Source organism: Sturnus vulgaris, chromosome 5, assembly GCF_052056855.1.
Source record: "Sturnus vulgaris isolate bStuVul1 chromosome 5, bStuVul1.hap1, whole genome shotgun sequence".
Classification (NCBI taxonomy): Eukaryota; Metazoa; Chordata; class Aves; order Passeriformes; family Sturnidae; genus Sturnus; species Sturnus vulgaris.
The window spans coordinates 33,231,875-33,253,571 of record NC_142247.1 but is presented as its reverse complement, the minus strand read 5'-3'; the positions used below and the strand labels follow the sequence as shown (position 1 = coordinate 33,253,571).

The 21,697-nt window shown below is 38.9% G+C and overlaps 1 protein-coding gene across 1 annotated transcript in view; it reads left to right on the top strand.

The window, feature by feature from the left end:
• POLR3B (RNA polymerase III subunit B) overlaps positions 1–21,556 on the top strand; it is a 73,082-nt gene extending 51,526 nt beyond the window's left edge. The window contains exons 24-28 of the mRNA XM_014876994.2: positions 7,384–7,487; positions 8,307–8,473; positions 10,715–10,828; positions 15,862–16,035; positions 20,011–21,556. Coding sequence (XP_014732480.1) covers positions 7,384–7,487; positions 8,307–8,473; positions 10,715–10,828; positions 15,862–16,035; positions 20,011–20,140 — 689 coding nt within the window. The 3' untranslated portion in view covers positions 20,141–21,556. The remainder of the gene's footprint in view (positions 1–7,383; positions 7,488–8,306; positions 8,474–10,714; positions 10,829–15,861; positions 16,036–20,010) is intronic.
• The last annotated feature ends 141 nt before the right edge of the window (positions 21,557–21,697 follow it).

Below are 21,697 nucleotides of genomic sequence, written 5' to 3'. Positions count from 1 at the left end.
ACAACAACAACAACAACAACAACAATAATAATAATAATAATAATAATAATAATAATAATAATAATAATAATAATAATAATAATAATAATAATAATAATAATAATAATAATAATAATAATAATCCAACCCATAAATTATTTAGAGTGTCCCTTTCAGCTTGGTTTTGGAGGTATGAGTGGGAACATTGCAACAGTTGTGTTACAGAGTTTACAGGCTTGTGCCTGTAGCTGTCCCATACATAAATCTGTAGTAATAATCCCTTGTGATCAAAGGAGTGATCATATTCCAAATTACTACATTTTACTGGGACTCATAGCCTTCCTGGCAGTAAACATCTCAGTTCACTGCCCTGTAGTGAATTACAGAAAAATATGTTACAGTGAATGGGAGAAAGGAGGAATACAGAGAAGATCCATTGGATACATACTAAGAAAAAAATACTGACAAGACCAGTGCAGTTCACTTTTTTGCAGTTTAACTATACAGTGTAGAAACCAATACTGACAATAGCAGAACTGGAGAAAAGGCATGAAAAGGAAAGGGAAAAACCTCCTTTGATAACTTTTTAACATTGTATCTAGTAGTATCATCCTCTGTCATCAAACTGGGGAAGGATCAATCATATCAGAATAATACAGACAATCATGAAACAAAATCATAGTACTAACAGTTTAACTTCTTCTATTGAGAAAAATTTTAATTAGCTCTGAATTTATTCTCTCATGTTGGTCTGAATGTAGGCAATTATGACTTAAAGTTTTATTTGTGAGTGTTAGGTTCAAGCCTGCCACAGGGCCATTTAAACATATAATGGGCTTAAACTAGGAAGTACCTTGGTTCAGTGAGAAGAAGAAAAAGCATGTGTCTGTCTGCACTGTCAGTCATTTTTGTGAAATATATTTATTTTCTAGAAGGAATGCATGAAGATGAGATTCGATTTAATGGAATCATAGTAGTAGTGGCTTTTAAGTAATTAAATATGTGCAAAATAAGACAGTGCACAAATCACGTCTCAAACTTTTTGATGGTCTTTTTTCCTGTATTCCAAATTGATTTGTATTTCAAAGCTGTGCTTTGTCACTGGAGCAGAAGGAAGCAGAGTAAGGGAATTAGAAAGTGTCTGGGATACAACAGATTAAATCTCACAAACCAGCTTTAGCCTTTTGTTACAGAAAAGCCTTTCGTTAAATATGTAGGTAGATTTTGTAGGCCCCTGTAATAATACAGATCTATGTCAGTGCCTCTGTATTTGCTGCCTTCTTTGTGTCCTCTCACATGTCAACATGGTATTGGCAAGGGTCACCACTTCTGGCCTGTCCACCACACCCTCTTTTCACGCGAGTCCATGTTTTAAGTACACTCCTTCCAAGCTGCCTGTAAAAGGTTGCCTGTCCTTCAAGGCCTCTCAAAAAGGAAGTATATGAGGTGAAGGAAAAAAGCCTCAAACAAATGAGGCTATCTTGTTGTGTTCTAAAATGCAAATATTTTGCTTTATTTTAATATTCATCTTCAAACTGGATATTGCAGTAAGATCTTTGGGACTGAGACTGTCTCTGTAGTCTGTAAAGTCATTAAGCTTCTAGTGTCTCACAAATCCTCTCTGGTAGTTATATGTTTATCCTGAACTGCAGGACTTTGTTTTCACTATGTTGCATCATATATTTTCCAGAAGGATAGAAAAAACTTTTTCTGGTTAATTATTTTTTTGTTTTAATCTTGTATTTTTCAAGCAAAGTCACTTTTCAAAGCACAGAAGGCAAAAGGATTCTTAAGCTAAAGAAGCTTCATCTGAGTTCCATACAAAGTAAATTATTATATTTCCAGATTTCCTCTTGCTTTGCTACAAGTCACAATGAGGAAAAAGTTGGGCTCCTTTGATGTGAAAAAAAGCAATATAACACTTCTCTGAAAGAACATTTCTCAGTCTCTCATGTGAAAAAGGATTAACACCTCCAACAAAGGTCCTGTAGATCACAGAACTAAGCAGCAATACTGAACAGTATTCCTGAGGAGTGGAAAAACTGTATTTAAGCAAGAGATTGTTTGAACTGGCAAACAGAAGCTTTTTAATAGCTGAAGATCTAAGATAAAGGATTAAACCTTTCTGAAGTATCTGCACTTAAACAACTCTAAAGACAAGGAAGCAAGTTTAAATTCATGAAAGATGGTCTTTGTTTTCCTAAATGAACCATGTTCTTTAGTGTCAAAACAAAATCCATTCACTGCATTATCAACTACATAAACTTCATGACAATACCACTCATCTACCGAAGTCTGACCTTGCTTACTTTTTGAAATTTTTATTAGTTTGAGCATCTGCCATCTGCTTTCTTAACTTCATAGTGATCAACTTATCTTTTTCCTTTTAATGGGCACTTGTACAGTACAGATAAGCAGAACATTTAAAATAAAACGTTAGTTTTAAATGGCTACTTGTGTCATTTCCCCCCATGTTGCAAGTCAGAATTAGTGCTTTATCTCTAATAGAACATCGGTGGGTTTATAGTAATTAAATGGCTGAAGTGGCATTAAAAAGAATTTGCTCTTAATCAGCTGCAGGAATGTGGGATGATTACTAGTTATTAGGCATCAGGGAAGGCAGGGATTTCTTACCGTATTTTTATCTTCAGAAGTTGAATTCGAGAAAATGTCAGAATGCCATTAAAACTTCCCATACTGTTTTTTCTGTTTATTTTTAAAAAAAACGCTGCTTGGATCACAGTTTTAAGAAGAAAATTGCAGCATTTTTTTATCTCAAGCAGCAAACAGGTAACCTTCTGACCTTTTCAGTAAATCCTCAACTGAACCTCTGAAATTAGGGTGATTTAGCATTTTATGGCACAGAATAAAAATCTCTAATTCTGTTTCCAAATAGTGTATCCTGAACACACATTTTATTAAGCTCTTGACTCATTCAGCCATGTGTATTTTGTAAAGTTCCTATGGTTATTGTTTTACAATAGCTGCTTCCAGAAGCATTGTAAGGGTTTCAATTAATCAGCTCTTTGTGTGCTTCAGACTATGCAAATTTATCACATCAGACCATTCAGCAGCTCATGGGAAAGCAGTGTACAAACTGTATTGTCTTCTAGCACCTCCTCTCATTTAGAGTGATGTTTTTAATAAGAAAACTAATCAAGTTTACTTATGCATTATTTATCTGTTAATTTTAATTCTGTTCTTTACCTCTTATGTCAAATGGGATGTAGCAAGTGATATGATAGATCAGTGAATGATTCAATATTGAACAAAGCTTATGTGATGCAGCACTTTTTTCTTCTAGGCTTCTTTTATGCTTAGTTAGCCAACACAGTTTGTAATTAGAGAGTTTTGAAGCAGCTGTACATTTTTTGTTCAGCCTTACTAATTTTTGCCAATCTGTCACTTGTCCATAACATACAGCGCTGTGTTACAGCTACAACTTTGCTTAATTATGTGACGTTGTCTTATTTCTCAAGAGTATTTCCAAATTCTGGCAAAGCTAAAATAGATGCCTTTTAAGTCAGTTTTAGCTCTTTTACCACCGTATCATTAGAATGAGTAAACAAGCACGTTTAGTAATGCGCTTCTTTTTATCTTGCTGATAGAAACTGGTACTGCTGCTGCTTCTTTTCACATCGTCTCCTTTGCTCTCTAATGTCCCTCCCGCTGGTAGTAATTAGTTTTCTGTATTAGGTTATTTTGACTTATTTGATGATTTTTTTTTTTTTTATATTTGGCATGTATGTGTATAGAAAGCACCTTATCGTAGCCTGGTGAAAAACTTTCCCATCCTGTTGTGTTGTGTCCCTGCCCCCTCCCGGCCGCCCCCCTTCCCTCTGCGCCGAACCGAGCTTTTACACGGCTGGCTGTGCTCGTGTTTGTCAGCAAACTGTAAAGGCAACCACACGAAAGGTACCAGCTCTGGAAACCTGAGTTTCCTTGATTAGGAAAAGAAACTCGGACAAAAGTACAGGGGCGAGGGACTCTTTATGCTGTCAGTGCCTTGTGGAGGTACATGGGTTTGAGATGCTGTCAGCATTGATGCTGATAGCATGTGTGGGGCTGGGGGCCATTGTGCATAGTCAGGGGGCTGTCATTTATTGGCTGCCATACAATAGCATTGAAAAACACTGCCTATGGCTGTTTTATACTTGCATGTTAAACCACTGTGGATGTCTGATTTAAGGTTATTCTAATTTAAACTGTTACCCTTGCATTAAGCTGCCATGCTTATTAATCCACTTTTTTTCCTTTTTGATATTGTAGAAGAATTTCTTAGCATTTTCACTGATTTTTCTTCTGAGGTGACATTACAAAATTGATACACAGAAGGTTTGTTCTGGAATTTAATTTCAATTGTTTTTCAATTGAAAAGAAATTAGATGTAGCAAGTTGCTAGATGCTTTCTTGCTCAAGCACATAACCATCTTGTTAACCCACATTAAAAAACATATTTTGTTTGTGTTTTGTCCGCAGCCTTTTCTGTTTGTTAATACTTGATTCTGGTCTCAGATGAGACACCAGAATGTATAGGTGAGAGCCATTCAGGCCCACAGCAGTATAGAATTTAGTCTCAAGTTGTATTGCTCAGTTCCAGATGCAGCATATAAAAATTGTGAGGGAAAGGGAAGTGACTGAAACCAAATTATTTCATGTGTCCTCTGTGAGTGCTGGGGATCAGTTTTCATGTGATGTCTAAATCAGTAACAATTAAGAAATACTAACCTCTAGTAAGAGCCACAGAGCAAAACAGTCTGCTAGTTTGAGTGTGCCTTATTTATAAATATTGTATGGGGTGTAGTTGAGCAGCTGAGTTGTGAAATGCAATTCGTACTTGAACAGGGTTTGGAACTTGAGGCTGTTTTAAATCCAGCCTCCTCTCCTTTACTGTTTTATTAGCCAGTTGCAAGTGATAATTTAACTTACATGATTTAGTTCGCTTGGTCACTTTTTTCAGCTGTTGGCTTGCCTGGTACTTCTCTGCTACAAAAAAAAAAAAAAAAAAGTTGCGAATTCAGGAGCTTAAAATGTAGGCCTGCAAGCATTAGTCTCCTAAAGAACTTCTGATTGCAAAATAAAATCAGGTTTACATTTTAAATGAATTGCAATTACTTACTTTTAGAAGTAGCATTGTTTATAGAAAAGGTGTCTTTCAGCTTTTTTAACAGTTGAATGAACTTTCTTAAAACATAGGGTAGGAAGAAGCTTCTCTGTCCTCTAAATACACACAGAAATGCTGTAGATCTGCTACAGGCTCAGCAGCTTTTTGAAATACAGAAGCTTAGAACTGGGGCTTTATAGCTTTCCCTTTTTTTTCTTTTTTCCCTTTTTTCTCCCCTCTGTAAAATAGAAACTTTATAAATGGCCTAGTGAGCTTCACATTTGTGGATTCTGTCTAAATATTTTGTTTTTAACTTCTAAGCTCATTATGCTGTCTTTGTGTTAACTTGTATTAAAATCTGTCAGCTATGACTGGTCTCATAACCACAGTCAGCGGACCAGAATAAGTTAATTATTTACTTGTGTCACTAGTGCTCTTCATCTAATGAAATGCACAGCTGTGTTAGATCTGCAGTTGGGTGTGTAGGTCCTATTGTTACACAAGTCAGCGGAGGGTAGAAGCCGCTATGATGGAGAGCCCTCAGTTCTTTCTGCTGTTCTGCCTTTCTGTGTCGATTTCATGGATCTTTTATCATTCACTTTCACACAAAACAAACAACACAGTGGCTGTCTGCTATGGGAACCAGCTTGGCATATAAAAGGTTTTCAGAGCCTAAAGTAATTTTAAGTTAGCTAAGATTTAATTCTTGGCTTACAGGTGCCGTGAAGTCCAGATGCAGCCTAAATGCTTTCTTAGATGTAAATGCAAATAAGGCAGAATGTATGCACAATAACACATATAAGAGTATTTATGTATAAAATTTTAGGACAAAAAAAAAACTGTGCAAGGAAGAGATAGTGGGTTGGTTTGAGTTGTTTTTTTAATTTATTTTCAGCAAACGATTGCTGCTTGGCAGGGAGGGCTGGAAGGATGTTATTGATTTATCACAGTAGAACAATGAAAATTAGTTTCAATAGGTTTAAAAACAGAATACAACAGCACACACACCCTTGCCCCAGACGTTTTTTTTCTGCTCCCTTCCCCCATACTTACCATTCTCATTCTATTAACTACTGTCCCATACACCTATCCCTGTCTTGCTTGGGCAGTGGAAGAGGAGCTCCCTCCTGAGCAGACGCCGATATCCCCCTGTGAACTGGCTGGTCGGGGGATGCCTTTTTAGGGATGTAACCAGTACCCTCAGTCTTCCAGGAGCCCCCTCCACTCCAGGACTGTTCCCAAAGCATGCTCTGGCACAGTTGCAGCAGGCTGATCTCAAATAGCTTGCAGACTTTTTCAGCTCTAAGGGCTTCTGGAAGAAATTGTCCAGCTGAAACAGTAGCTTTGGTTCAAAGGAGTGTGGGCTTAAGCAGCTGCATTTTACCACCTGAATTTGAATGTTAGATCTCTTGATTATTTATAGCTGCAGTATGTTGATCTGCAGAATGCACTATAGAAAGTTGTAAGGATTAGAAGGAAAATTTTGAGATGCATGATGGACACTCAAAATGAGTTTTCGTGTTTCTGTTTATTCTTTCTGCAATATTTTTAGAATTTGGAGAGTTTTCTTTGTTTTATTCCCAACACTGATAGAGACTGAAAAAAGCTTCCAGAACTTTTAAAGAGACAGTTTGTGTTCATAGACTGACAAAATAAAAGCAGTCTGTGGAGTGGATTGCACTTTGTCATTCATTGATAGCAGTCTTTGCTCAGCAAGCAGATGTTACCTGAAAAAAATATTTGTTATTTTTTATTTATTTCCCCCTACTTATCTCTTCTCAGTGCCTGTCAAAGTCCCATTTGATATGTTTTTATTGACACATTTAGCAAAAACTTTTGACAGTATTTAGCAAAAATACATATGATAAATAAATTTCAAATCAGTAATAATTCTGTATGTCCAAAGACATAACCTAAGAGGCCAAATTTTCTGAATTTTTTTTCTTTCAGGAAATTTAAGCATCATCTTTAAAAACTGGGTCTTTCTTGAGTTATTCCAGTCTGATTGGACAGAAGTTTCTAGTTGCTTCTGAAAATAGGATCCAAAGCTTTCTTCCCTAATTTTCTAACTCACAAATCACTGGGAGCATTATGTAAGGGTATGCTAATTTTGCCTGTCCTGTCACAAGGGCTCTCTTCTAGTCTGCAAGTTGGGAGCACTGGTCATGGTAATGAATCTGGGTAAAAAGTGATCCATGAGAAGGAGAGGAGGAGGAAAACACCAAAGAAAATCTGGTGGTGAGCATCAGCCCTGCTGGTGGTTTGCTGTTTTGTGAATTAAAATGTTTTCTCTTCTGCAGGGGTGTGTGGACTGATTGTTCCCCAGGAGGACATGCCATTTTGTGATACAGGGATCTGCCCAGATATCATAATGAACCCTCATGGCTTCCCATCACGTATGACGGTGAGTGGCACTGCTCGACTCAGGAGACACTGTCCCCAAGGGGGAAAGAGAAGGGCATCAGCCACTAGAGACAGAAAAGCTTGAAGTGTGATTTCACTGAGAATATTCTCCAGTCATCATGCCATGCACTTGCTCTGCTCTGAGTAGTAAGCCCTCTGTTTCACTGTGTTGAAACATCCTGCTGTAAAAGGAGTAGGGTTGCAGGCTCTTTGTGCATTATTCTCATTTTGTTCTGTATCAAGCTGAGAGGGATGCAACTTCACTTGCAGCCTTTGTGTTTGAAAATTCTTGTTCTTCCTTCCCTAATGCCTGTGCCCACTAATCAGGCTGTGAGATGAACGTTGGAGAGGAGCTTCAATTATAGATCCAGACCTATAAAAGTTCTTAAGTTATACACACCTCCCTGGAACTGAGACAAGTCTTGCACCTGTGCTGTGGGACCTCAGTGCTTCCTTCATACAGCCTCTGATCTTTCTTCCTTCGTTAGCATCTTCCCTTCTGTTCCTCCTGCTGCACTGCAGTGAGTCAATCTCCAAGTCTGTTTCCTACAGCAAAAGGCCACATGGATCCTGCCCATTTTTCAGATTACTGGAAGAAGTGGAACTGCCTGACTTGGGACCTTAAAGGTGTTCCCAGACCCTGTGATGAGTCCAGTTTTCCCTTTCACACAGGAGTACTCGTGGTCCTTGGGCTTTTTCCACTCCTCCTGTTGCATGCAATAGCCCAGGCTGCCATCTGCTTGATTAACTTGTGCTATGAGCAATCCATCAATGTGCCTGTCCCAATGACCAGGCTGCTAACTCTGCTTTTCTTTCACAGGTAGGAAAGTTGATTGAACTCCTGGCTGGAAAGGCTGGGGTGCTTGATGGCAAATTTCATTATGGAACGGCTTTTGGCGGGAGTAAAGTTAAGGATGTGTGTGAAGATCTTATTCGCCATGGTTATAACTACCTAGGGAAGGATTATGTCACATCTGGGATCACTGGGTAAGAATCTGCTCTTTAGATTTGGGTGTTTCAGGGGAGTGGGGAAATCCTGTTGACACACATCTGAAAAATCTTCTCGTGTCTCAGAGCTCGGGAACTTTCTCCTGTTTGAAAACTGCTCTGTGAGATCGAGAAGAGGCTGAAGAGTAGTGTGCATTTTTTTTTTTCTTAGAAGAATTTTGTAGATCCACATTTTAAAAATTGCTAATGTGTGTGTGGCTGTAATGGGAATGGCTCTTGTGGTACATATGAAAATTTCCCAAGTTTTACTGCCTGGCAAAAAAGCTAAAATCAAGGCTTTCGTGCTGAGAGAGAAAAAATTTCTGATTTTTGTCAGCAGAAAGTCTTACATATGCTTGGAATCAGATAAGCATTTTCATGTTGACTTTAATAGTACTGTAAATATGGATTTGAAGGCAAGCGTCTGTTCCTTGGGAATATTCTGTGTGTGCTTTTTTTTCCCTTTTTTCAGTGTTTCAGTCTGGCATAATACTCTAATCTGCAAACTTCCTGCTGTGTTGATCAGACTGGCTTCTGAGACACAGAGTTCAAAGAACATAAGATAGTTTAGGAACAGGAAAAGGCCATATGGCTTCACATGCCTGCCCTTCCAAAATGTATCTTAATCCTACCTTCCTGCTACTTTTATTATCCTTCCAGTCCCCTTCTTCTCAAGGAGCAAGTTTAGGTCTCTTTTGCAAGTTTTTTTAATATACTTTTTATTTTAATTGCCTTTCCTACCAACTTATTCCATATGTTGCTTCTCTTTTGGTTTCAGAGATACAATTTTATTTTCCTTATTCACTCCATATTCCATAAATTGTATATCAAGTATCCTGGTGCTTGAAACACTTCCTGTTGGTATATCATGGTAGCTTTTAAAAAATCTGATTAATCATGTTTCCTAGGCAGAATAAAATCATCTAGCTCTAAAAGTCCCCCATCCCCAAACTTCAATTTTGTAGTGCCCTGTTTAGTCTTTGTTTAAGGATACTGATTTTTTCCAAGCAAATTACACAGGCTTAATCTGTTTGTGATGAAATTTGAAGGCAGATTTCATAAGAATGTGAAAGTTTGCAGATTTCAAATGTCTAATGAAATTTTATTATTTTCTTCAATAGTCAACTTTTGGAATAACACTGCCCTAATGTCAGTAATGACTCTGAAAGGGAGGTATAATACTGTCCTGTCCTGTTTTTACATTGCACATACTTTTTTTTTTTTTTTTTTTCCAAACAAATTAGTGGCCATGCTAAGTCTGTCAGTGTTACATCTGGTCATTCTCAGTGCTGAAGGTGGGAGCTGGTAAATGACTGAGTGCTTTTCACTGGTTGCTTTCTCAACCTTAGGCGCTTACACTCTTCTTACAGTTGGTGGTGTTTTAAACACAGAAATCTTTAGCCATACTCCAGCTCACAGAATGGAGTAACACCCTCTGTATTGCTCACAGATGTTCTCAAGCTGATGAAAGTGCCTAAATGTAGTTCTCAAGAGCCCTTTACCCAGCTCATCCGAGCCCCCAGAGCCGGCCAGGGCAGCAGTCTTTGTCCCCTGGATGCAGCTGCTGGGCAGTGCTGCCAGGGCAGCTGTGCAGATGCACAGCCACTCAAGGAGGGCTTTCACCCATCTGGGCCTTGGGCTGTGCCTCAGGGTGCAGGGAGAATTTGTGGATCAGGACATTGTCAGGCTCATAGTGTGCCAGTCCTAAGTGATTCTTGCAAATGCAAATTTCTTAAAAGTGCTCCTAGCAAAAGGATGATTTGAGCATTCATGCTGGATGTATTTGCTTACATGTATGCTTACTTTTATGAAGGAGTGTAAAAAGAAATACCCTAAGTCACTCTTCAGGGTCTGACACATTTACAGTTCTTCCTGGCTGCTGATAACACTGTTGAAACACTCCTGTGCAGACGCCGAGGAGGGACTTACCATGGTACAGGTGAAACAGGTACCTGCAGCTGTAGCAGCATGTCTGCACAATATAAGACCAGAGTTCAGGAGCTTGCTCCTTGCTGCAGTGGAGACAGCAGCATGTGGTGCTGGCAGTGTACTGCCCTTGTGTTCAGATTTCCCTGGAAGGCATTTCAGACTGATTGGCCCAGAAAGCCCAAACACATTTTTCTAGGACCCATTATTTCCAAATTGTTTCACATTTCTCCTGTACATGACACCCTTGCCTCTCTTAAGGTGGATGTATGCTAACTGTAGATGTCGGTTTTGCTTTGCTTTTTATTCTTTCAGGGAGCCTTTGGAAGCATATATCTATTTTGGTCCTGTGTATTACCAGAAACTGAAGCACATGGTGTTGGATAAAATGCATGCAAGAGCTCGAGGACCCAGAGCAGTGCTTACCAGGTATTGTTACAGGCTAAGCACACAATTCTTGTGTGCATGCAGAAGTGTGCCCAGCTGACTGATTGCTATAAAACAAAGTGTTTTTTACCTTGTGATACTTGGCACAAAATGCTATGAACTGTTATTACACTGTTGCATCTGACAGTAGACTGTGGCGGGAGGTTGTTCTGAAGGTTCAGGTGTGCCCTTTGTGGTTCAAAATGTAAATTTGCTTCTCAGACTTCTGCTAGCAGCTGGTAAAAACACCATCTCTGATTCACAGTACACACTGTGGACCCTTCCTGTCAAATTGCTCATATTGGTATTTTAAGCGGTTTGTTTTTTTCTTTAACACTTTTACTTTTACAAAATCAGTTAGGAGTAGAAGGAAGAAATCTTACAGTATGGTCTAACATACTTTGAGAAACCCTTTGGGGAAATTGAAGCCTCCTGCTTTTACTGGTGCTACATACTTTTTCTCCTTAAAGCTAATATCTGTGTCTGCTTGCATTCATGTTCAAAGTTTCTGATATTCTTTGCTCACAAAAGAGTGGCACAGGCTTTGCTTTGGGGATGCTTCTAAGGGGTCATTTAGTTCACCTCTCTCCATCACAATAGGATTATTTACTGAAAATTACAAAAAAATTAAGTTCCAGCTAATCTTGAATATTCTGGTGAAGATCATTCCAAACTGACATTTGCCAGTCTTTCTGGGCTATTATGTAGACCCTTATACCTCACCTCCTCTGCATGGTGGTACTATTCTTTTTGTCCAGTCAAAACTTGTACTGATTCTGACCATAGAAATGTTTGTACTGTTTTTAAGGTGTAAAGCACAGTCATGTCTATCCCACCCTTACTCTTCCCCATAACAAGCATGACTAGTATTCTTTAGTTCTTCGTTTATTTTTATGCCTCTGATCATGTGAGAATCCACCACTCTTGCTTTGCCTGGCTGCACAACAGCTCTTAGTAAGTACAGCTTCTACCTATTGATGTGCTGTTAGAGAAAGGAGGACAGGTCTCTGCTGTACCTCATGCACAGGTGTCTTCTTCTTTAGCTTTTCATTGCTTATTTCCTTTGCCTTTTTGCTTTCCAACCTCACACTTCCTATAGGACAAACTTGTGCTTTCCATGGAAATAAATATCAGTGGTTGTTCCAAGGAAATAAATATCAGTGGGTGAGCTGGGAAAAGAAATCATGAAAGGATTTTGTAACCCATATCTGAACTTCTTCATCAACTACATTGAGAAAAGGTGGCACATAACCACAGCTGCTTACCTATATGAACATAAATAATAGACACTGCCCCATTTTCTGTTCTTCAGTGTGTTAAGCATTATATTGGTCCTTCACATGAAAGTGAAAACTCTGTCTTTGCTAACAGTACACGGGATTTACTGGAACTCCTGGCTTACCAAAATCCCTTGATCTGCCTTTGTATTGCCTCCCCAGCTTCTCAGCTGTTTAGAGATAGTAAATTTAAATGATACCTAAATACCAAGTCAATAGAATGTTTATATGTAAAGATGAAGGTTGTGTGATTTCCCCTATCTCTTACTGTCTGCAAATTCTTTGTTCAGTCAGTAGCATCACACTAATCACATGTAATTAGGGCTCCTTATGTGACTTTCAGGAAAGCTAGTGGATGTTTATGCTGCCTCCTGACTAGTCTTTCAGGAATTTTCTTTTTTCTCCTCAGATAATTAACATTTGTTACTGCCATTGCCTCTGCTGAGAGAGTCGGCATTGCCAGCTTTCATATCCACTATTGTTTCATCATCCTTTGCACTTCCTGGAGAGTAGATTGCATCTAACATTCTTTCTTGATTTTAAAAGTAATCCTGTAACAGCTTCCAATGTGGAATTTGGCTGTCATTGTCTTAAAATGCATTTTATTATATATCATATGTGCCCTAAGTGACAGAGCAAAGCTGTATTTCCATCTGGAATAAAGCAGAATACTTGAGCTTCTTGATCATCACTGATTCTAGCTATTGTTCTGATTAAAACAAGACTTTGCAGCATTGCAAAGCAGCACTCTTTGTCAACATGGTCAAAACCCACCAGGATGTTGGCCTTTGGACTGGTACCCGAAATGAAATACAATCCTTAATTTCAATGCCGTGGGTAGTTGACAATTAATCTGTGACACGGTTCTATATGTGGTGTTGCTCAGATATCCAGTCCTGCTGAATCTTTTTAATAGATAAACTGCTTTTAATTTTTCTTACAAGAGAGCAGTGTAAGCTTTCTGCATGCCTGGTTGTTTTGATGGACCTTGTCAGAGCTGTCACCTGTGTGTCTTTGGACATGTGAGATGTGCCAGGTCCTGTTGTGCTGCAGGGGAGCAGTGGGACAAACGCTGCTCAGGGCTCCCCTCTGTGCTCTGGGACTCTGAGCATGGGATGCCCTCCTCCTTCAGGCAGTGTTCTTTAGGTAATGTTCCACTTCTTGGAGATCAGTGTTTCAGCAAACAACTCCATTCAAACTAGTCACTAGTTTTCCCTAGCAGGCACAAGGGAGATATTCTGAGACCATGAGGGTAGACTTATTTCCCCCACTGGCCAGTGAAACAAGGAATAAGACCATTCAGCTGAACCCACTGTTCTTGCAGAAAATGCAGAATTAGTGCCAATAAATTCTTAATGTGCTTAAAAACACTTAAGATAATTGTTTTATGATTTTTTTCTAAAGATGCCAGTTAAATAGAATGAGGATCACTTTTTTTTTTTAATTTAAAGCATCACTGCATTTTATTTAGCATTTGAGGATTTTAAGAACTTCTGTTTTTCCTTAATATTAAAAATATTTCTTTTTAATGACATTCCCAATCTTATTTTCAAGAGTCTGCTTTGTTTTCTGATGTTATATTTAGAATAAAGAAAGAAGTTAGTTGCCCGGGGCAACAGCTGCAGTGTACATGTGTATAGTGGGAAAGGGGAAGCACTAATGCTTTATAAGTACTGTTTTAACATTTTAACAGACTTTTTGTATAAGGAATTTTAAAACTTGTGCGAGCTGGAAGAAGAACATTATAATCTTAGGAAGCAGAAGATAGATTCATTTCAAAGGTTCAATCTCAATATTGAAATTTTTTGTATTTTAGAAAACTACTTTTTAGGTAGGCAGAGTTTTGTTTTGTTTTGTTTTCTTTCAATGAGATCATACTGACAGTGGGAGTGAAACTTTACAGCACTAAAGATTCAAGTTGGGTTTTTTTTGTTTGGAGAGCTTTTTGTATTTTTTAAAATGGAATTTCATCTGCCTTAAAAATCTTCACCCTGTATCTGTTGGAAGACCCATAGCATATCTATGCATGGAGTTGAGGCCCCATACTTTTTTCAGAGGTTTTGTCCTGCCATAATTGGGGTGAGACTTTATTTGGGCTCACATTTGTAAAACTATTTTATCATTTTGTCCTGAAGAACAGCACCAGGTGAAACTTCTGAAAGCAGACTTGTGTATTAAATAATTTTATAGAAGTCAGTTCATAAAAATGACTTGGGCACTTCTAGCACTGTAGCAAATGCCTGATTCCTTGGGGGTCCAAACTGCTTTTAAAATCTGCCTCTTGGCACTTCAGAAGAGAAACTGCATTCAGCACAGGGTTAGTCCTTTAAAACATCTGAACAGTGATGGTGCCATCATCTGGGGAGGGGGCCCTGGGGAGTTTAATCAGGATGTAAACAACTTCTATCCATTCTCCCAACAGTGGGAAAAACAGAAGGTCATATGAATGAAAAGGACAATTTGAATTACAAGCAGATTAGTTTTAAGGTTCCAGTGTGGTCAGAGTAAGAGAAACTGCTCCCCCCTAAAAACAAATAGAACTTGCATCTTTAGAAGATATTTTGGTCTGGTAATTAGGCTCAGTTTTTACATGTTACAAAAGATTATTAGTTGTTGAAGGCTTTAATAAAGTCTTTCCTGTGATTTGCAGCAAGTTGGCAAAATCTTATTTTTATTATCTTTAGTAAGCTTAACAAATTCAGTTGCTGGAAATAATAGAAACAAAATGTACTCCAAAAGTAATGGGCCAGATCTGTCATTGAGTATTTTAGGTGGATTACACTGCTACAAATGTCAGAAACAGCACATAAATGGGAGGTTTCAGGGAGTGAAGATGAATTCCTTCTCTTTGCTGTTGTGTTTCAGGGAATATACTAAGATGGAAATACTCATTAAAATGCATGCCGTATATTAGTGCTGTAGGAATTCAGGATTGGTTTTGCTTCAGAGTTTGCTCTGATATTTGCCACCTAAGTACTACATCATTGTGATGGTACATGAGAGTAAACCTGATATTATGAAATTGCAGAATGACAAACAAGAAGTTAAAAGTTTTGATTGTGTCCGACAAAAAAATTGGCTTAAGCAATCTTAATGTTAGTATTAGTAATCTTTCGTATATTTGATTGCTTTATTAAAATTTTCCTCTAGCACCATAAGGACAGGGAGTCTCCCCAGATAATAAATAAGAGTTTGATATGTGTAGAGGAAACTATAGAACACAAAAATTAGTCTATTAATAATCATACGTGAATAAAATAAACTAGATAAGTGTTATTTAGAAAAAGAGCATGTCGTGAGTTAGCAATATGTGTGCTACTTATTTGCTGGCTTATTTTGGTATTCTCTCACAGATCAAAACCGTCTTTATTTTAGAAATCAGTCCTAGCTGTAGTTCAGCTGAAACATGAGGTTGCTGATTGATTCATTAGCTGCTGAATACTGTTTCATTTTGTTAGCTACAAACTATAATGTCTCCTCAAGAAAGGGTGCCAAATCTGCCTCCAAATTGTCTTAGATACTCTTCGAAATCTTTTTGTTTTCACTTATTCAGCTGCATTCTGTGAGGTAAAGAGCTGTGGCCCGGTGCTGCACTTTGCATCATATTGCAGCTACAGGAGCAACACATTTGTCAGAGCAGCAGCTCTGGTTTGTAAAGTCTACCAACTCTGTGTTGTTCCTGCAGTTTGAAGTCAGGCTAGAGTCATAGGATGTATGTTTTGGAATTCTTACTATATTTCTCAAATATTTATTTCAAAGGCAACCCACTGAAGGTCGATCCCGTGATGGTGGTTTACGTCTTGGAGAGATGGAACGGGATTGTTTGATAGGTTATGGAGCCAGCATGCTTTTATTGGAGAGGCTGATGATTTCAAGTGATGCCTTCGAAGTGGATGTTTGTGGGCAGTGTGGCTTACTGGGGTACTCTGGATGGTAAGTTTTCAAGTGCCTCTGTGTAACAGAGCCTTGCCCTTGGTTACACTGCTTCTCAGTTTTCAGGAGCTCACAGGAACCAATTAACAGTCTCATGCACTTTAATCAAAAAGTTCAAAATTCGTATTTGGAAAAATGGTGACAGGGGATGGTTCTATAGTGGTCTGATTGAAGTTAGGACTGAATTGAGTGTGTAGTGAATGGGCTAGGGATCTCTCCTCTTGTAGGGCACAGGTATTCTCTTCCACAGCCAGGCTGTTGCCTTCAGTCTGTCCTGCTGACCTCATATCCCACTGCTGACCTTCCATCCCACCCTTCCAAGGGATTATCAAGCACCCAGTGCCATATATCATGTGTATTTTGAAGAGGGGAGAACAGCACTGTCAATGTACTTTACACTTCTGCCAGCAGAAATGAGGATTCTGCCTGGGCTAGTCACACATCTCCCTGCTACAATCCCGTGTGGTGCCTCACAAGGCTGAAGAGTGAGAGTGGGCACAGAAGAATAGGAGAAGAAAGCAATATGCCCTGCTTTCTTGTTCTCTAGCTGTGAAGTTCATAATCCCATGCATTTGGTTTTCTTTGGCTGTGCCCCTCCCAAATGCCTTTTGCTTTGTAGTCTTGTAAAACAAGGAGTTCCTCCTCAAAGCATCAAGCAAATGCACTGATCCCATGTTGAAGCTTAAGAGACAAGCAGCTGTCTGTTTGGAAAATCAGCTGGCTTCTGCCTGAATGCCTTGTCCTTAGGAAACTTCTCTTTAGACTGGCTAATGGTCTTGCTGTCTTACTCTGAGACCTAACACAGTACTGAGTTGGTCTTCTGAAAACAAACAGGTTTTTCATGTAGGGGAAGCATAAAAGTGGATGTCAAAGCTGTATGGAGCTCACCATGTGTAACATGTTGGGTTTTGCTCTGTCTTTTCTCTCCAGCAATGTTGCTAGATTTAAAGTTGTCCTGTAGCATGCTGAAAATACACAACTGTTATTAGAAGATAAACAAACTTCTGTTTATAGTCTTAGAGGTGAGGGAGATATTCTGCTTTGACCTGGTTTTGTTTTAGGCAAGCAGAAAACAGACTTGTGAGACCAATAGGAATTTGAGATACAGTCTTCTTGCAAGCTTTGCAAAAACAGGTGTCCTGAAATCCCATGACTAAGGGAAGCAAAAATAAGTGGTGCAAGTTCAAGTTACAAGTTGTTAGGGGAGGCAGGAAATTGGACTTTACTCACTTCAATGCCTCAAGACTGATTTTTTCCATGATATAATGATGTAGGAAAGTAATGTGTATTCTCAGTTTGTAGATGTATAGAGGTGACAGCTACTGTTCCTGCCCTTGGTCAGACCTTTCTCCTGAAGCATGTGTCTTCTGCCCAGAAACCCTAGCCCCACCTTTGTCTGCTCGCAGCAGCAGCAGCTCTGCTCCTGGGGGAGCAGATGTTCAGACAGAGGTGGGTAAACACATGTAATCCAGGGGAGAGATGAGCCCTTCTCCGGGCATCCTGTTGTGACTGGTGATTTTCAGCTGGGCATGGTCCTGCTGGCTCTTGTGTCATAACTCTTTTTGAGAGTTTTTCTTGAGGGTGTATTCAGTGTATGTAAGAAGGGAGGCTTTTTTCTGACCCAGGTCTCTTAAAACTACTGCAATGCAAATAACAATTGTAGGACGTGGTGTGAAAGGAAGGACATGCCATAAGTCAAAGAACCAACCACTTCTAACTGTGTAAAGCATTGCCTTTAAAAAACCTCACATGCAGATGTAGCTCAATTATTTTTTCAAGAAGACCTTGACTTTCAGAGCAGTCCTTGAAGATTTTCAGAGTCCACAGGAAGTAAAAGTAGATTAAAGAAAATTAGGAATTTGAACTTTGGAAGTAATACTGCATTTTATTTTTAGGGTGTTTCTAATTCATTTCATTTTTTGAAGTTCATAGCAAAGTTTAGTAACTCCTTAAATAATTGTGAAAGAAACTGCTGTCTCAGACAGAGCCAGACATTCTTGCAAACTGATTCAATGAAAAGCTGTCTGATGTGTGAGAGTAATCAATAAGAGAGCTTCTGCTAAATTTTATACTGTGTCTACCAGTGTCTGAAGTAAGAGTCCTTATAATGAGCATCACAGTAGAGACGAAGTCATTAAGAGAAACTTCCAAATGGGCCTTTTCAGTGACTCAGGCATTAATAAGACATTGCTGCAAGAAACCTTTTAGAAACATTGTTTGTGGCTAGCATTAAGGGCACTTGTCTTAGGGAAGATGAGCCCTTGCTCTCAGACAAGCACTAGCCCCTGGGTACGTTTTTCTGCAAGATAGTAACAGCAGATCAGTGTTGGGGCCTGAACTGGTATTTTCACAGGGGAAAGGAGCTGTTGTGATAGAAAGTGACAGAATTTGTCCCTGTAAAAAATGTGGTTGAAACTTACTGTGATTTACTGGGCTTATGCAGATTTTCCAACATAGACAGGTGCTTAAGAGCAGAACTCCACTGAATGCAATGAGCAAAATTTGGTCCTTTTTTGATGATGAGTTATTCTGATCTCTCTAGTGTGTGCATTTTAAAATATACATGAAGAAGAATTTTGTTTCTGGTCCAGATTCAGCCTTGAGTGGTACTGTTGCCTTTTTCTGACCAGTTTAGTCAATTCTAATGCCAAATGGTCTTTCAAGTACTTGTTTCGATGATGTCTGTTTGACAGAGTTTTGTGCTTACTGCACCTTTCTGGGTGGTCCCCATTGAGTACAAAGCAGGCCCAGAATGGTGTAGCTTTGAGCCTGGGTGCAGTAAGTAGTCTCTGCTCCTCAGTCCCTAGGAGCTGTAATCAGATGCCAGACTGGTGCTCATGGCAGAGAAGTTGTGTCTCATCAGGCTTCCAGGGCCAGCAAGGAATTCTGTCTCTCCTATTGAGAGCAATTGCTTGCTTGCCATTGCTGGAGAATGGCTCCCATTTAGGTCACTTCCTCCCACCATAAAATGTACCTATCCCTATAAATATGGACTAGGGAAGTAGTTATAAACCTGCATTGACTGTGAACCTTGTTCTGTACCAGAGAAGCCTGCAGGAGTTTTGCTAATTCTTCCTTAATTGGATCTTCAGACTCTCATGACTTGATGCCAGAAATATAAATTTGAAACATGGGAACAAAAAAAAAGAGCTTTGTTAGACCGTTAGGAAGTGCTGAGTCACTCTGTGTTCCCAAAGGAGTGGCTTTCTCAACTCTCCAAAACCAGAAAATTTAATATACAGGAGAATGAAGAAATAGGGCGGTTGGAAATGGATTTTTATATTTTCTGCCACCAGTGAATTTGAGTCCCAATACTGTAAAGATGTCTGGCTAGCCTTTTTATTCCTCATATAGTCAAGATTTTATGACAAAAAATCCCTTTCCCTCTGAATTTTAAGATCATTAGAGTAAAGAGCACAAAGAATATGTGTTAAAGCAGTTTTACTGAATTTCTATGCTGACTAAAGTTTAAAGATGTAAGATGAGAAGTGCCTCTTTTCTGGAAAGTGTAATGATTTGAGACATTATAGGGTGAAATTGTGTATTAAAAACCTTCTTTCTTCCTGACTCTTCTTTTTGTGACATATATATAACACAGAAATTGGACTGTTAACCATTTTTTCAGAAACACTTGGCTTTGTTCACCTCCTTTCTGTCACTATGCAGTGCTGAATTTGTTGACATTTATGTGAGTGCCGAAGAAGCAGAAGTCAGTCCTGTTAGCTCCTGAGCATTGTGATTGCCCTCCTAGAAAAGTGCAGGTTTCACATTAAGCTCCTATTTATTTCAGTCAGATTATTTAAGAACTAAAAGCTATGATTTAAGCACTAAAATGTGTCTCAAGCATTTGGTGCTTCTAGGACTATGGCTAGTGTTTGAATGCAGATGGACAAAACAACAGTGGCTACTGGTAATTGGGTTTTTTCAGCAGAAGTTACAGACCAACTCTAACTTTCTTTTTGTTTGTTTCCCTAGGTGCCACTACTGCAAATCATCGTGTCATGTGTCTTCTCTGCGCATACCTTATGCCTGTAAACTCTTATTCCAAGAACTGCAGTCCATGAACATTATACCTAGGCTAAAACTAGCTAAGTACAATGAATGAACAAGATGAAAAAGACCCAAAAAATTACCTTAAGGAATTGAAATCCAGCATATATAACTGGGAGTTTTTTTGATGAACAGGAATAAACTAAAAGCTGAGTAAAGGGAGGTGCAAGAGAGTAGGAAGTATTTCTTACATGTTCTCCTTGTTTTTAAGCTGACATGGAAGAGTCTGTCAGTGAAATACACTAGGAGCAGTTCTGAAGCCTTGATTAGTCGTGAGCAGGACACCTGGGAATTGTGGAATAAGGCCATGGTCCAGCAAAGCACTTGAATAACTTCAAAAAATTCCATACTTGCGTTTGAAAAGGTCTTTGCTGGACTAGGTCTTAAGCAGAGCTGAATACACATCTTATTCATAGAGGTTAAAAACGTTTTCCAAACCGTTGTAATAAATGTTCTAAATAATATACTGGTTGAATATGTTGGTAGTTGTGTAAGGATGGTAAGGCCTAAATGTCTAAACCATTTTCTGTTCCTAAAGCAGTTTGTTAAAGAGTTAAAATTTTCTGAAGTAGTGTCAATGTTAGAGAAATGAAAGTACTTTTTAAAGAGCTTGAAATCAGACATTTTGAGTACATTTCAGCATGCAGGTGCATTTGTGTGTCAGCAGTAGTGTGCTTGTACAGATAATATGCTCTCAACTGAATGTACACAGTTTCCATGAAGTTCAGGGGAGGAGGTGACTACCTATGTCACAAGTGCATGATACAGCACACAGATATCCATTCCATTCCTACTGAGAGTAGCAGATCTGATATTACACTGGCTCAAAGTCCTGAAAAGACAGGCTGCAAACACTAAGTAATGATCATTATCTAGTGTGCTGTCACAGGACGCTAGAACTTTTTTTAAATACGAACACAGCCAAAACATTTTAAGAACAAAACAAAATCAAACCTATGAAGAACAACAAATCCTTCACTGACAGTGAAGCAGGTTTGAATGTCCTGAAATAATTTAGAAAGGGAACAAATGGATTTTTTTCATGAGGTCTAAGGCCTAGAATTAAAGCAGTGGATGAACTAAGAATCATTTAGTACCCTAAACTAACGAGCTCATACTCAGCAAAGCATGCAGTTAACTTTTTAAGCAAAGGACACCAACATGCGCAGACTTCATCTGTCCTTCAGTGAAAAGCAGCACTCTGAGTCAACGAGGATACAGAACACTGCCTATGATGTAGAAGCCCTGAGATGCTCTGTGACTCTTCATATGACTGAACTTTGTGTGCTGGTCCTGATGATCCTGCTGATCCTGATGCTGCTCATGCAATCGTGTTGCTGCTGTTCTCTTAGCTCTGAGCACAGATGAGTATCAGCCAGAGTAGATCTCTTTAGCCTCCCACAAAATGCTTGAACTAGTACTTTTGTGTTTGGGCTTAAAAACCAAGCCTGAATAAATAGATTCTACTTTCCTTCTCTTTTTTCCCCCCTTTTTCTTGCAATTGGACTGGTGACAACACAGATGTTGGATTGGAGAAGCTCTTGAAGCATCTCTTCCAGGATCCAAACAGCTCAGGGTTATTCACAAAAGAGTTTTAAGAGAGTGAGAGAGT